The following is a 15582-nucleotide window of genomic DNA, read 5'->3' as shown; positions in this document are numbered from 1 at the left end:
ATGGTTTTATTCCACAGCTTGATTAATGAGGCAAAGGGTTCAGAATGATGTTTGTTTAAGATGGAGCGTCTTCAGGAAAATATGGTTGTTCCCATCTGTCTAAATGGTTAAACAGATGGAGAACATATATGTATGAACGTGTGATATATTTTGTTTATCGTCTATCATTCTAATGCTAGTTTGGAATTTATTTTCTTGTTAAGTTTTTGAAGAAATGAACACTAAAACACAGTGACAGTACCACATTTACCTGTGTGCTGGACATCCCTTGGATAGTTGTTGGTCTTCCTCATCTTCATCATGTATTTAGTTCCATACTGCCCAGCCCTGTACCCGGAGGAGGGAAGCCAGGGTGCACCCCAGACGCCGTGCAGTTGTCTGTGTGCGCCTTTCTGCTGGTGTGAATGTGTCTGTGTACGTTTCCCTGTTTGATTGTGGGTCAGGGGAGGCCACAGGCTCACGGTGGCCCAGGCAGCCTCAGGCCTCTCAGGTTTCAGAGCTGAGCATTCCTCCCCGGCTGCTCCATAGCTGTGAAAACCGCAAAGCAGCTCCAACAACAAACACTCGAGGCACTGGGGGAAAGACAGCTAACCTGTGGCTAATCAACAACAGGAGTTTTCTCTTCTTTTTTTCAGGATTTGTTCTCAATTTTGTCAGAGTTGCTGGCTTTATGGAAACAAGAAGCCGTCAATTTAGCTTCTCTTTAGTTAGGGTAGTGCTCTGAGGGCACATGACTCCTGCTAAGTAGTGGCAGCTCTGTTTGTGTGAGCTTGTTCGTGTTTATTTGACAGTTCCACATCTTTGGACTTTCTCTTTTTTTCCTACTGAGAAGGGTGTGGGACAGTAGACTGTCTGGGCTTGGTGTTAAACGTTGTAGATACATCAGTAGTGAAGCGTAGTGTGTGTGTGTGTGTGTGTGTGTGTGTGTGTGTGTAATGATAACATAATGAAACTTGTTTGTATAGCACGTCTCTGTTAGTCTGATACCTCAATAGATTGAAAGCAATATGCCCAAAAACAGTGAAAACGACTGCTGACACCATTTGGACATTCAGGATTAAAAGTGAACACTTTGTTAAAGTTTGGATTGATAATTAACACTGAGCTTGTTTCTATGCCACATAATTGGATTTTCAGAACATACATTAACTGGATGGCCGAATTATGGCCCATGAAGAGCGCATTGTAAGGAGATTTTGCAGTATAGAGGCATTTGTTTTGCTGCATCTTTGTATCTCGGTGTGCTTGTTTGATCTGCAACTTGTTTGATACACGATTATTCATTTAAGAGCATTTTTTCTGGTTGCTGCCTTTCCTCATCTTACATTATAGTAACCTGCTCTTCAGACAAAAGACCATGACATTATGATGTACATTTTCCACAGTTTTCTGATGTTTTGTAGACCAATAATCCATAGTTACGGGACTATTTTCAGTATGGTGCTATTAAGTCACATTTCTTTGAAAGGTGGACACTTTTAAAAATATTTTTAAGGCATCCTGGTGTAAGTCCTCTGATGTTTTGAAGGCTGACATACAGGAACTTCTCACAATTCCCTTTAACAGTAGGTATGTTTTGTCATGCTTTGTAGTGAAGTGTTTGTAGGGTAGCCATGGCTAGGCAATAACAGTCTATAGTCAATCCGCTCCAGGTTAGTTGGATGTGGTGCATTCTGGGTAATCGGTGTCCTCTGGAATGTGTCTAACAAAAGGTGTAGACAGGCAGCAGGAAATCGCTGCAGTGTGGAACCATGTGATTTAAGGCTTTGTGTGCTGTGGGGCGGCTTACGGTGAAACACCTGCCAACCTGTCGCCTCAGCACAAACATTAGTTTTACTCTGTTTGTAGCTGCTTCATAGCACTGCTGCCTGTGTTTGGGAAGTGTGTGAGGAAGAAGGAAAAGGAGGAAATGTTTAGCTGCTGGGACTCAGGTGTGTGTGTGTGTGTGTGTGTGTGTGTGTGTGTGTGTGTGTGTGTGTGTGTGTGTGTGTGTGTGTGTGTGTGTGTGTGTGTGTGTGTGTGTGTGTGTGTGTGTGTGTGTGTGTGTGTGTGTGTGTGTGTGTGTGTGTGTGTGTGTGTGAGATTCAGGCAGCTCTTAAAATGGGTCTCCGGAGCTCTCTCAGCGTGTGTCTGGGCTCACACCAGGACTCATTTTCTCCATGCCTTAATGTAGCGCGCTGCTTCCTTTTCAATTAACAATATAAAGCAGGGACTATTAAAATGTTTCAGACTGGAAGGTGGAGGGGGAAATTCAACCTCACCTTGTGTTTCGGGACTAATGAAAACCTTCATTGAGTGTTCTGGCTGACCTCCAGTTTCAGACAGGTGACGCATTTTCCTCCCCGGCCTAGAAACCGATGTGAATGACAGAGCATTACTGTCTGGGTCTATGAGTCGGTTGCTTTGGCAAATAACCAGGTTCATCAATCTCTCTGGAGCAGTAATAAAGTGGCTCCAGATGCACCTGTGTGAGCAGATAAATCCGTCAGTACTAATGTCTCCCTACCAATCAAGACGGTGACTGTCTGTGAAGTTACTTCATCACATCATATTTTCTAAGGTGCTAATGTAACACTACACGATCCACAATACTGGCGACATGTAAATACATAAGCCAGCAATCATTTACTTTATTTCCTGCGTGTTATGCCACGATGTTGTGTATGTGTATATATTGTGATTGTTGGTACTTAGTTTTTGCACATTCATTTACATGTGACCCAGTTTATTCAGCAGTATGATTAGATGACATGATTTTCCCTATGTTATTAGAATAATAAATGCTTTCTGAATGACTTTCTGAAGATTTCTGAAGGTGTTTAGTCCCTCGTGCTGACAAACGTGTTGGCTTCAGTGCAGTTGCCTTCGACTTACTGCAGCGTCACCTTTGTGCACATACCTCTTGACACCTTCGCTTCCTTAACTTGTCAAAACAGCTTTTGTCTGTGCCAAAACACACAATTCTGGCAGAAATGTGATGACGAGTGCGATGAGCAAAAGCGTTGGTTTACATGACAATGCCATTACAGGTTGAAAGTGCCAGATATGTTCATATGGTTTTGTAACGGGACAGAATATTAAACTTAACGTTTATTTGATGAAATGCAAAATCTCTTATTTTGTTGAACAAAGCAAGCTTAGTTAATCAGATACATCAATGCATGTATTATGTAATGTGGTTACTTAACACAGATGGCAAGAAATACATACCTAATACTCCTGAATATTTTGTAGGTTTTTTCTTTACATGGAAAGAACTTTTGCATCGACACTTTTTGCAGATGTAATCACAGAGTGTTGATAACAAAAAGGGTCTGCTCAGCAAAAATCTATTTCTATAAAGGAACTCTGCCGATACTCTTCCTTCAGGAGATGGTTTTCAGTTACTGGATTCGAATCCTCTGCATCTCCCCTGATCTAACATCACCGTCTCTGCTTCTTTCTCTCAACAGACGATTTTCAGTTCGTTTTCATACAATGAGAAAACATCAAACGGAGAGACAGAAGTGCAGCAGGTGAGTACCAAAGGCTTCTCCTCTGAATGTGTGTGTGTGTGTGTTTACCTGCCTTATAGTGCATGGATGGTGTCCGTCTCTGGTCTTGTGTGGCGTTCAAATCAGCAGCAATAAACAGACACGCTCCCAGTCACACATACACTCGCCATCAGAGGAATAAGGTGGTTTATTAAAATTCTGCGGCTGCTGCCTCATTGGCTTTGAAGTCCTCTGTCTGTTTCTCCACGTGTCTGTGAGCTGTCTCTCTCTCTCTCTCTCTCTCTCTCTCTCTCTCTCTCTCTCTGCTCACAATATGAGTGCACAGCTGCAGTCAGACAGAATATGAAGGCTTGAAAGAGAGAAGGGCATCTTTTTGATGACCTCAAATCCACAAGTCAAAATGTATGCGAGCCATTTTGGAACCTAGATTTGAGAAACCTTGCTCAGAATTTCTGGTGTCCGGCGTCAAGTCAAACATTATTGTGTGTGTGTTTCCACTCGTACGTCGGAGATCTTGGAAGAGTGACGGTGAACAACACCAGGCTGGTAAACAGCCACCAGCAAGAACAGACAGGTGGATGTTTGTTTGCATTTCCCCCGTGTCCTTGTTTCTGTGTGTGCATCACGGTATCCATCTGTGTCAATGCAATGCGTTTGAAATATATAACATCTCTCACCTATTTACTATTCCAGAGGCAGCTCCAAATTTGCCTTGGAGCATTGTCTTCTTCTTCTTCTCAATGGAGACGTAGCCTGTTTTCTTTGCCAACCTGCACAAAAACTAGTATTCAAACAGCCCCGTAGTGTTTCCGGGCTATTGACAGCTCATCACGATAACCAGAACCTGTTGTGCAAGTCTCTCTTAGTGCGTACAATAGGTCTAAAAGCATTTCCCTAAACAGAAACCCTCAGCTACACTACTGGGTGTCACGTTGTAAATTGACATAACGTGTGTGTGTGTGTGTGTGTGTGTGTGTGTGTGTGTGTGTGTGTGTGTGTGTGTGTGTGTGTGTGTGTGTGTGTGTGTGTGTGTGTGTGTGTGTGTGTGTGTGTGTGTGTGTGTGAATAAGCACCGGCCCCCCTGAGCAGCACTGACTTTGCGTCGGTGTTGGAATAGTTCAACAGCTTATAGAGTGCCCATACATTGTAGCTGCAAACCTCTCTTGAGGCAGACGCCAACTAATTCAGATGACAGCTCTGACATAGTTGGCCTGCGAGTTCTGCTCTCTGGGCAGGAGGGGGGGGGGGGGGGGGTTGTGTCCATGGGCCAAAAGCGAGGCTCAATTAGGAGTGGGTCTGCAGAGGGAGGGAGGGCAAGGAGCTCCAGAGAGGGAGCCGCTGGCCTCTAAGACGAGTTTCTCTTCTGGAAATTCATTATTCAGAGATCCCCCCCCCCCCCCCCCTCTGATGACACAAGCCCTCCCTCTCCCTCACTCGAGTCTGTTCCCGTCTAGTGTATTGTTTGACTCACTGACATGTTGCTGTCAGAGTTGACATTTGTGGTATGTTTTCATGCACACAATGCTGTGTCGTAGTAATGGGTTGTTTTAACAACAAACGTAATGAAGATCCGGCTCTGTAAAGCTGATGCAATCTGTTTAAATATTTCTCTGTTGGACCCAAATATTGAGCTGGCAGATCAACACGGTATACACCTGCTAATAAGTGTTAATTATGTAGAATTAAACCGCTATCTTGACCAGATCAACCCTGTGAAAGATCATTTTAATGTTAGTGAGGACGTTTACTGGTTAAATGAATATTATATTTAAACAATATCTAATATTTACATAAGTTCTAAAAGAGAGATGACTAAGGCTTTTGGGCCAATAGCTCTGTAAAGTGGATGCTTTGTTTCTTTGAGAAGTACTACACTTCCATCTGTCCATATTCACATACAGCAGGACTGGTGCTGTATACTTTAGTTCCTCAAATCACAGGAAAGGAAATGTTGAAGCCAGCTGTGTTTTTAGTCCTAACAGCGTAGCTACAGATATTTAAAAAACGGTTGTTGGTCTACTTAATACTGGAAACACAACCAGTTCCAGTAAGTTTATTGAGTTTATTAATGTACCCACATTACTACTGCTGTATACTACTCTATCTTTGTGTTTGAGGGAGAGTGACGACTGTCACAGCTCGGGTAGATGAAGCCTTCACAAGGTGACATTTAAGAAATGGTAGGAAAAGGACAACCAGCAATGGTTCCATTCAAGTGACAAATGAGATTTTGATTAGATCACCTATGTTTCATTCTGCTGACATGTAGTGTTTAGCATTTTATCTGCTTACTGAATTTATTCCTGCTTTGAGGATAGAAGTTATAGGTGAGGCCACTTTTTTCCCAATTAAAGGTCAATTTAAACAAACAAGCCACAGCGTCAGCCTGGTATCCAATAAACAGTCTGTGCTATTTTGCTGTAATACTTAATTTGATAGTTTATTGCACAAAATAGCACCGTGTGGGAATACAACTTTTCTTTCAAAACTGGTCAATTCATCTCCTATTAGTATCATTAAGATTTGATGATGGTATTTTTTTTCCATTTTAGTTTTAAAAGACATTTCTTTACTTTATCAAATCATGCTGAGAAATCACATTCGGCGGAGGAAACAAACTCAGCAGTGTGGAAGTTTAACAAACCTTTCTGACAGTTAACATAAACTCAATTCAATAACAAAATCACTTAATCGAAGGAGAAGCGAGACGTGCTGTCAAGTTTCTACTGTGCGCTTTCTTAGTTGTGCAGAACTCGACCGGTGTCCCTGTTATACTCATCCCTATATTCATCTCACCCCAAAGTCTTGCCATGAACACCACGACAGTAACTGTGGTTGATTGCCGGCCGTCAAAACCTCCAAACTCCCAATCCGAGACGTCAGGGTGCGCCCGTTCTACTCTCTCCAGTTCTGTGGCTCAACCAACCCCACCGGGTGCTGTAAACCCTGAAAAGCTGCTCGGTCGGGTCGGAGAGAGGAGCCCGGTGTTTTGGAGAGTGTGGTTAATCTGCAGAGCGCAGGTTTGCTTTGGCTGCAATGAGGCAGGCAGTAACTTTAGCTTTAACTCGCACGGCTCGAAGTTTCTGGTTTCTCTTAAGTCAAAAGTCGAGTCATACTTTCTCCCTCTGTCTCTCTCGCTCTCTCCTCCCAGCTGTGGAAACACTCCTCAGCTGAACACTGGCCCATTTTCCCCCTTTTTAACACAAAGTTCACTGCAGCTAATTGCCATGTGTGTGGGGGAGGACCGCGTTTTGTGTGTTTAACATTCATTTCTGTGTGTGGCAGTGCACATGTTAGTGTTTTGGTGTGTGTGTGTGTTCTCCATGTGGTGGTGCAGGAGTAATTGTGGGCTGTGCCTCAGGCCCCTGTTAAACCCCTAATAGGAATAGCGGCTGGTTGATTAGGTGTACAAGCGGTCAGTGGGTCGCGGTACATTTCCTTGTTTCCTGGCTTGAATCGCAGCCTTTTTGCAGGCACTGGTAATTATGGGATGTGAACAAAGGGGCTCCAGTTACTGTGAAAATAAGCCCTTTTCTGTGTTCAACACGGCTGAGAGGGTAACTTACAATGACTTCGGGAAGTATTCAGACCACTGCCATTTTTATTGGCCGCAACAGCGGTGCTGGTTCACCTTGTGAGTCTGTGACTGTGTCCTAATGGGAAAGTGGCCCGTTCATGCCCTCGTCGCTGGTGTGAACCCATCGCAAGATGATCTCTAGTTCCATTTTTTGACTTTATTGTTGCCATCAATGCACACGTATATCTTGATGAGAAATATTTGGAATTAAACAGAACTATTGATGAAGAAACTTCATTCACAGACGTATTCTGTCACTTTGATGTGGTCAAAGCTCAGGTGCATCCCTTTTTCTTTTGTCCCTGAGTTCTCTAGAAGTTGATTCCCTCTTGTGTCACATTCAATTATTGGATCATAATTCTGGCAGCTCACAGCTCACAAAAAGGCAAAATACGGAGTCTATATAAAGGTCTATAGTCACACTAGCTAGAGTTAGTGTTTGAGGAACATGTATATCTATATATATCCATGGAAAACATTAGGGTGGTGAGGTTTGTAGAGTCAAAGACAGCACTGTGTGCTTTGCCTGCACCAGTGTATAATTATAGTATTACCTGTAGATCAGGGGTCACTAATAGGTGGACCATGGTCTGAGTCCGGACCTAGACGCCGTTGTATCCGAAACCTGAACTTAAATGATAGATAATTGAGAATTATTAAATTTTTACAGAGCGCTTTCTATTTTAACCGGCGCTGCTTTTCCAGCCTTTACGGCACTCGTTCTGCGGTGTGAATGAAAGTGAATGGAAGCCAGCAAGACATAAATGTGAGCTAAAGGTGTCTCCACTAACCACTGACTTGTTGATGTGTCTGTGTTTCCTCTGTGCAGTTGGCCAAAAAGATCCGTGAAAAGTTTAACCGCTACCTGGACGTGGTGAACCGGAACAAGCAGGTGGTGGAGGCCTCGTACACCGCTCACCTCACCTCTCCGCTCACTGCGATACAGGACTGCTGCTCCATACCTGCATCTATGATGGAGTGAGTAACACACACACACACACACACACACACACACACACACACACACACACACACACACACACACACACACACACACACACACACACACACACACACACACACACACAAATCCCCATCTCTCTCTTGTTTAAACATGTTATGATCATCTTGGATTGCATCCCATCATTTACAGCCTTGAGCACAACTGTCACACTCTGATACGTGGTATCTTTTTGAGACCTGGTGATGTGATGGCTGTGTTGGCATCAACTCGTATTACGTAGATTATTGATTTCACCATCCATCTATCCATTTTCATCTGCTTTCATCCGAGGCCCGGTCGCGGGGGCAGCAGGCTAAGTGTTATTCCAGACGTCCCTCTCCCCAGCAATGTTTTCGCAGCATCAGGGACATTTCTGTATTATCTTCATCGTGTTCCTTTTAAACATAGTCTGGGGAACAAATGAGCCACAAGGCTTTTTTGAAAAGAGTGCCCACATGACCAACAAACTATTTTTATGAAATTGAGTGTGAGGCTGAATATTTCAGATTTTAAAATGACCCCAGCCTACATTGTAGACCCAGCTTTTCAGCCAATCACCAACTCTAGCGGGCGAAAACAAAGTTCAAAGCTGAGAGCTGCTTTCAGTTCTAATCTACAGAGCAGCAGCTGTCTCTACCCATCATCCTCTCTCTCTTTCTTTCTCTCCCTCTCTCCCTCTCTATCTCCCTCCCCTTTATCAGCCGATGTAACCAGTTATTTCTCTCTGAAGTTTTTTGCGAGGCTGCAAGGTCACCTGTCTTTTCTTCATTCGTGCATAGAGGAGGCTGCCTGGCTCAGGGCCAGTCCACCACCTGTAGCCGAATCATGCACATGACATTCTGTTACATGCGTTCAACGGTTGTTCACATGCAGACATGTTTTATTTATGTCCAGACATGTGCGCTCTAAACCCAGTTTAAAAATCATCAAGGAATCATGGAAAAAAAAGATGATATAAGACCCCGCAGGAAGGACGAGATGATGCAGGGGGAGTCACATGGGTGGTGGTGGTGTTTGGGGGGGGGGGGGGGCATGGACATACCAAGCTGAGTCTGACAGAACCCTGAACTTCAAAGGATCTTCCTCAGGGAAGGAAAAAGGCACGAAGCTCTCTCGCTTTTTATTTTTTGGGTTCATGTAGGATGGTGAGAGACTTTAAGGAGCAGTATGCAGAGTACTTTGGCTCTCTCTTCCTGAGCCCTCTGCATCAGGAAGCAGCTGGAGAGCCGAGCTCCTCTCAGGTTAGATTATTAGGCTGTGATATATTCCCACCGTATGTCTCAAACTAATGGGAACTGTAGTTTTTGAATGCTAACAAAATCTTTGTTCTTAAAATAATTAGTTGATCCATCCCAATAAGTTTAGGGCTGCAAATGTATTGGACAATATCAGCTTATTGGGGATAAATCTGAGTCTGTGAATATGTTTGCTGATAAGCAAGAAGAACTGAAACCATAGAAATGCCAAAGATGTACTTAAAATAATTCAGAAACAGGGTTACTGGTACTTTGTTTGTCCACTAGAGAGAACTGACAAGTTTATCTTCACCTTTTATGTTCAACTGTATAATGTCCTGTTGTTTACATGTCCTGATCATCAGTATATCATCATCAGAGATGTTTATGTGTGTTGTGTTTTTCATGAAAAAAGAAGAATATTGGCTTGTTGCCTGTTGATTTTTGAAACTCTTAAATACAGGTATTGGTATTAGCCTAAAAAAATCCAGCTGTAAATATTTATATTCAAACCTCATCAGCAAACAGTTAAAGTTCAAGCACTATACAGCTTTGTTCAAACAATTTCATTGAAAAACAAAAATGGACAGAAGATTGCTGCAACTTCCCTGGTTTGCATCCATTCAAGGGACTTTGTTGCATCTCGTTTGCAAAGCAACTTAACAAGGCAAACTTACTTAATACAGACATCAAATGCTGAAGAAGACAGAAAATAAACTAATATCATGTTTCCTGGTTGAACAGGATGAATGCCGGAATCGGGAATCGCTCAGTACTCCACTTCAGAGTGTCCTTCATTAGTTTCAGACATCAGCTGCTTCTGGGGGTCTCAGTCAGGTCAGCCAGTTTAGAGGGGGGATCAGGTGGTTCACAGGGTGTCCATGTCTTTTAGCCGTCAAGCTAGCAGGCTATCATTTCACAGGGAGGCCACCGAGGGCAGTGCTTAGCGCCCGGCGGTATGCTTTAATCACTGCTCGGTCTCAACAACAGGCTGTACCTGAAAATAGAAAATGTGACTCGTAGAGTCGGTGTGTTTATGTGTGTTTGTATTTTTAACATGCGATCTCCAGATGCTCATTTCAACAGTTCCACTGCTATGGAGTTGTTAAAGTGAGAAGTGTGCTTGGGAGCAGCCCAGATGGCATTTTATGGTCTCATTTCAGCCAACAGTAGTTCTGGAGGAGATAAGCTGCAAATGGACTGTGCAAGGAAAATGATATTCATATGATCCTGAAGAGACGCAAAGTGTCTCACCACGATAGAGGAAGATAAGGGTTGCAGGGAAACGCAACATGGTGGCCGGGCTGCTCTATCTGCATCACAGTGTTTTGACCTGCAGCCTGTTAAACCTCAATCCAAAAGTAGGCAAAGGTTTACACATGACTCCGTGTAATGAGGTGATGATGCTGTTAATGGTTTCACGGCAATCCATCCTTTTATTGTCCACGTTCTCCTGATGGTGCCGATTCACGTAAAGTCCATGTCCATCACTATCTCCTGTACTGTGTCCCGACCCATTTCAAGAAGTACTTTTTGCAGCCTTGCTTCTATCTGTGACAAATAGTTATTCATCTTCATGAAATCGGGATTTGACTTTCCAATACCACAGGCACAGAAGATAGAGAATACTTGTGTTTGAAAAGGGTTTTCTTCTCATGGGAAGATCTAAAAAATCATATCTTTGTCCAATCCATGTAAAGTTGTTTGGTTTTACCCAAGAATTTAAATATCTAATGTTTTTGTTTTACACTAAAAAGTTTCAGGAAGCTTTCAACTACGCGTTGTGTAAACAGGTCTCCTATTCGTATCACAAAACAGATCTATGATCCCTAACATTCAATGTATTAATTGCAGGTTTTTTCAACTACAAGTTGTATACACACTGCATGGGATTGGGCAGGACACCAGGTAACATAATATCATATGAGGGATGATATTGCAGAATGTCCAACACCGTCACTCGTAAATGAAACATCAAGAGTAAGGACAACATAGCGCTAATGCAGAGCTCATGTTTCTGAAGAGGAATTCTCACCATCTGAGCCATCTGGCAGATTTACAGTCCAGATCAAGAGTATATATTTATATATATATATATATATATATATATATATATATATATATATATATATGGCACCAGTGAGCAGCTACTCAAGAGTTCGCGCTTCAGATCAATCTGATCTTCTGGTTGCTCAGTCAGCACGATGATGATACCTGTGTTTGCGCATTAGAGAAGGAGATGGCAAAACCCCAGACAGGTGGGGAGGGGGTTTGTTTAAGTGACTTTAACAGGTGTACATCATTTTTCTCTCTGTCCTCTGTTAATATCAATCTTTTCTTTTTTCTCTTTGTTCCACTCTTAAACTTTACATTCATTCATTCTCTTTTTCTTGATAAACTCACTTCCTCTTCATCTTCCCGCCCCTTTTGATTTTCCTTCCTCGCCTCCTCTGCTGATATTCAAGGATAGTTCAAGCAGTGAGGAGGGCTTTGGGTCTCCACTATCTGGCCCGTTTCCAGTACTCGCACACCCATGCAGACTTGTATCTAAACGACCGCAGTCATCATATTGTTACTGTTAGTAACCTGAGTGTTTTTGAAACACTTGTACAACAAAAGGGGCTCATTCTCCAGATCATCCGGCAGCCAGAAGCCCCCATAGCATTCCTTACTTATTCTGCATTGTGGTACATTTACGATGCCTAAAAGCCTTCGAGTTCAAGGATCACCCTCAGGACAGCCAGCACCGAGGGGCCCGCTGTCAGAGGCCCCTGGGCTCCGGTCCCGTTGGCCCAGTTTGCATTCCGCCTTTTGTGATAACTCCGATCCCAGTTGATCCCCTCTTCTGCGTTCCGTAGTAGTAGGTTAATGGACAGCACAGCAGTGTGAGGGTCTAAATGAAGGAGGGAATCAGATTCAGCTCGTCGTATACAATCCCTGTGTAATGCTTTGAGGCAGATATCTTTTAGCAACAAGCATTCCTTCAGTGACGTTCTCTTTGCCACTATTGTGGCATTTCTGTAGGCAGTATTTTTCCCACGTTCATCATTTTCGTCACTGAGTTATTAGTTGATTTTATGTACAGCTGTACAGTCTAATGCATTCAGGACAGTTGCTTTTAGATACAATATTTAAGACCTTTAAAACACTAGTTTTACACACACACGAGGAAGGCTAAAATATTAAAAACAACTCTCTCTGTGTAATGCGGTCAATGCAATGCCAAAAAAAGAGCACAGGATTATAATCCACTGCAGCGTTTTCCTCCGTTCTTGTGAAAGTAGCTGCTGGGTACCAAACAGGTTTTCAAAATGCACTCTACATATTGATATCACAATGAAATCTCTTTAGATAGAGCTTTCTTAAAGCACTCTCCATTCTCCTGCGAGCATGTTGCCTGATTCACCGCTGCTGTTCACTGAGGGATTGGAAACACATTAGAGCGTTACTCCTGCCGTTGGAGCTCGCACAACGGCAAGCCTCTTCAAGGTAATTGTACTCGGTAGGCTTTTTGAATGCCGTATGATTACCTCCTCTGTGGATATACGTGGTTCTTGCAGCAGGGTCCATCTTAATATAATGGGTTTTATGCCGAGTCACTGCTGAACACGGCAGGCGCTGCCTTATTTAGAGGTGTCTGCCTGGTTCACTCTGTGCTATAAGACGGTAGGCGTCATGTCTTTTCCCCGGTGTGAAGAAAAACAGAGACTTTGCAACACCCTGATGCATTGTGTTTCAGTTCTATTCTGTGTTAAAAGCAAAGAAAAGTTTCAGCCAAAATTTAGAAACACCAATACATTTGAGTTTGAATCTTCCTGACGGAAGCTCACTGTCCCTATACTGGTGCTTTCTGTCAGTTGAATTGTCCTCAGGATCTTTTTCTAATTGCTGCATAGAGAAGAACTCCTTGTGGGTGGTATGGTAATCAAGCAAGCATTCCAACAATACATTATTAATATGCATATTCAATGGAGGAATTATTTAAAGCACCATGCATTCAGTTTGGAACATACATGGACTTATATTCTGTAAATCAAATCGAGCTTGTGCTGTTGTTGGGGCTTGTGTCTGATTGCAAAACTGATTTTTTTTTTCGCCCTCATTAAAATGTTTGATCACAGTCGAAGCCCTCCTCCCCTCATTTCTCTCTCGCTCTCGCTCTTCCTCTCTCTCTCGCTCTGTCTCTCTCTCTCTCGCTTGTTCTCTTATGTGTTTTTGATGTGGAATTCAAAGTGGCTGCAAATGTATTTTTTATCTGGCACACATTTATGCTGAGCGCCTTGCCCACCGTTTCTATGCAAAGTGAGTTGAAGCAGAATAGTAATGACTTTGGCCTTATGGGACTCTAAATGAGTGAAGTTCAAACGCAGCCTGTACATCACAGCACCTGTCAGTCAAACCGGGCCAGGGCCAGGTCTGCAAGCACAGGGAGCCAAAGAGTGTGTAGCGCGCGTGTGTGTGTGTGTGTGTGTGTGTGTGTGTGTGTGTGTGTGTGTGTGTGTGGTGTGTTTATGTGGGCACATGTGTGTCTGTATGTTGCTGAGCCAGAAAAGGGGGGGGGGGGGGGGGGGGGGTAGTTGGAGGGATGGAAGGATCAAAGCACCCAGGCTTGGTGCAGTGCAGAACAGGCTGCTCCTCTGCATACCTCCTCTTTTAACTCTTAACTAAGCTCTTAACTCTCGAGATACGAGCTCTGGAAACAAGGCGTCACCATCAACACACACGCGTACAAATACCTCAGAGATTTACGCTGTTGCTTATCACCAAAACAAATGGAAGATGTTCATAAAAAAATGTGTTAAAGACGTACTGATGGCAACACGGTCAAATATTTTGATCCCTTACACACACGTGGGTGTGTGAGCATGCTCAAGGACAACACTGCATTACTGGGTCACATCTTTTGCTGCTGACAGTCACTTTGTTTAGTGCACGAGAGGAGGAGCGTATTTAAAAAATGTAGCGGTTTGGGGCCAAATTACATTAACAATCACACCAAAGATACAGTTGTGTGCTTGTGTTTTTGTGTATTTTTTTTTAGGGGACTACCCAAAAGAATAGGCTATGGCACAAATGTAATATGCCGTTAACAAACTGCAGTATACGATGTGATGCAGGGACAGTTTTCAACGACAGGATTTGTGATACATTTGTGTCGATAACCTAGTTTTTCTGATTTTTATTTAGATGAATGTATTTGCTACATATTACAAAAGAAGACATGACATTTGTATAAGATGACTTTCTCCATTGCTGGGCACAGTGATGCACACATTTATAAAAAGAGTGAAGTGTCTCATATCCAGCTGACCTGAAGTTGTCGCTTGACGCCCAAAATGATTTCCAAAGATTTGGAAACGACAGAGACCGATAATACAAGTTCTGAGGTTCAAATTAAGCGGGCAGCCCTTCCTACAATCACATTCAGATGTATTCAGGGAACTCTGTATTTACTTATTTGGGAGAAAAGCAGAATTTAAGTAGTTTTCCGTGGAAAATGTTATTCACTAGCCAATTAGTCCTGATTTAATGTGAGGTCTGGGCAACAGACAAAGCCGGCAATACAATTCAGCTCAGATGAAACAAGTAGGGGCTATTAGTTTCAACAGATGTTTCATGTAGTTGCATTAACTTCATGGCTTCACATCGATTTCTTTACTATTTGTGGAAAGCATGTAGATCTCAGTCAAAAGCTTTTTATTTACCATAAAACGTGAACATTACCATAAAGTCAGAGGTATTGGCAAAGCTGTGAGTTAGGTTTTATTGGAAGTTAAGCTGTGGAGTAGTAAATCTGTTAGTGCGGAGAGAAAAATCAGAGCTGCTCCACCCAGTCCGACACGCTCTAAATATTTCTCAAATGTTGCCTGTTTGTGTGTATTTAGGTTTGATGGAAACTTCAATACCAATGTCTCCAAGACCATCTGCTGTGACAGACTTTCCCCCAACGTCAACAGCCGAGCGTTCAACCCTGGACGGGACCTCAACTCAGGTTTGTTAGACACACACACACACACACACACACACACACACACACACACACACACACACACACACACACACACACACACACACACACCAAATGACAGGACAATTTGCTAACATACACACTGACCTGGTTTAACAAATGAAACATGGACACACAAAGCTTTAACCATGAAAACTTGAGACTTAATTTGTTTCCGTGGTGGACTCCACGCCAAAATGTTGAATAATTGATCAGCAATTGCCATAGGAACCAGATTTTAATTAAGAAGTTGTATTATCTTTTCT

At 42.9% G+C, this 15582-nt stretch overlaps 1 protein-coding gene across 2 annotated transcripts in view; it reads left to right on the top strand.

The window, feature by feature from the left end:
- Window positions 1-15582, top strand: part of cachd1 (cache domain containing 1) — a gene marked incomplete at its 5' end in the record, with an annotated part of 75330 nt that overhangs the window by 25030 nt on the left and 34718 nt on the right. For both annotated transcript variants that reach the window (XM_079157253.1, XM_079157254.1), the window contains 3 exons: window positions 3453-3515; window positions 7901-8049; window positions 15195-15301. In XM_079157253.1, coding sequence (XP_079013379.1) covers window positions 3453-3515; window positions 7901-8049; window positions 15195-15301 — 319 coding nt within the window. The remainder of the gene's footprint in view (window positions 1-3452; window positions 3516-7900; window positions 8050-15194; window positions 15302-15582) is intronic.

The sequence above is a fragment of the Pholis gunnellus genome (genome assembly GCF_910591455.1).
Source record: "Pholis gunnellus genome assembly, chromosome: 4".
NCBI classification, from domain to species: domain Eukaryota; kingdom Metazoa; phylum Chordata; class Actinopteri; order Perciformes; family Pholidae; genus Pholis; species Pholis gunnellus.
This window is presented reverse-complemented; position numbering and strand designations above follow the sequence as displayed.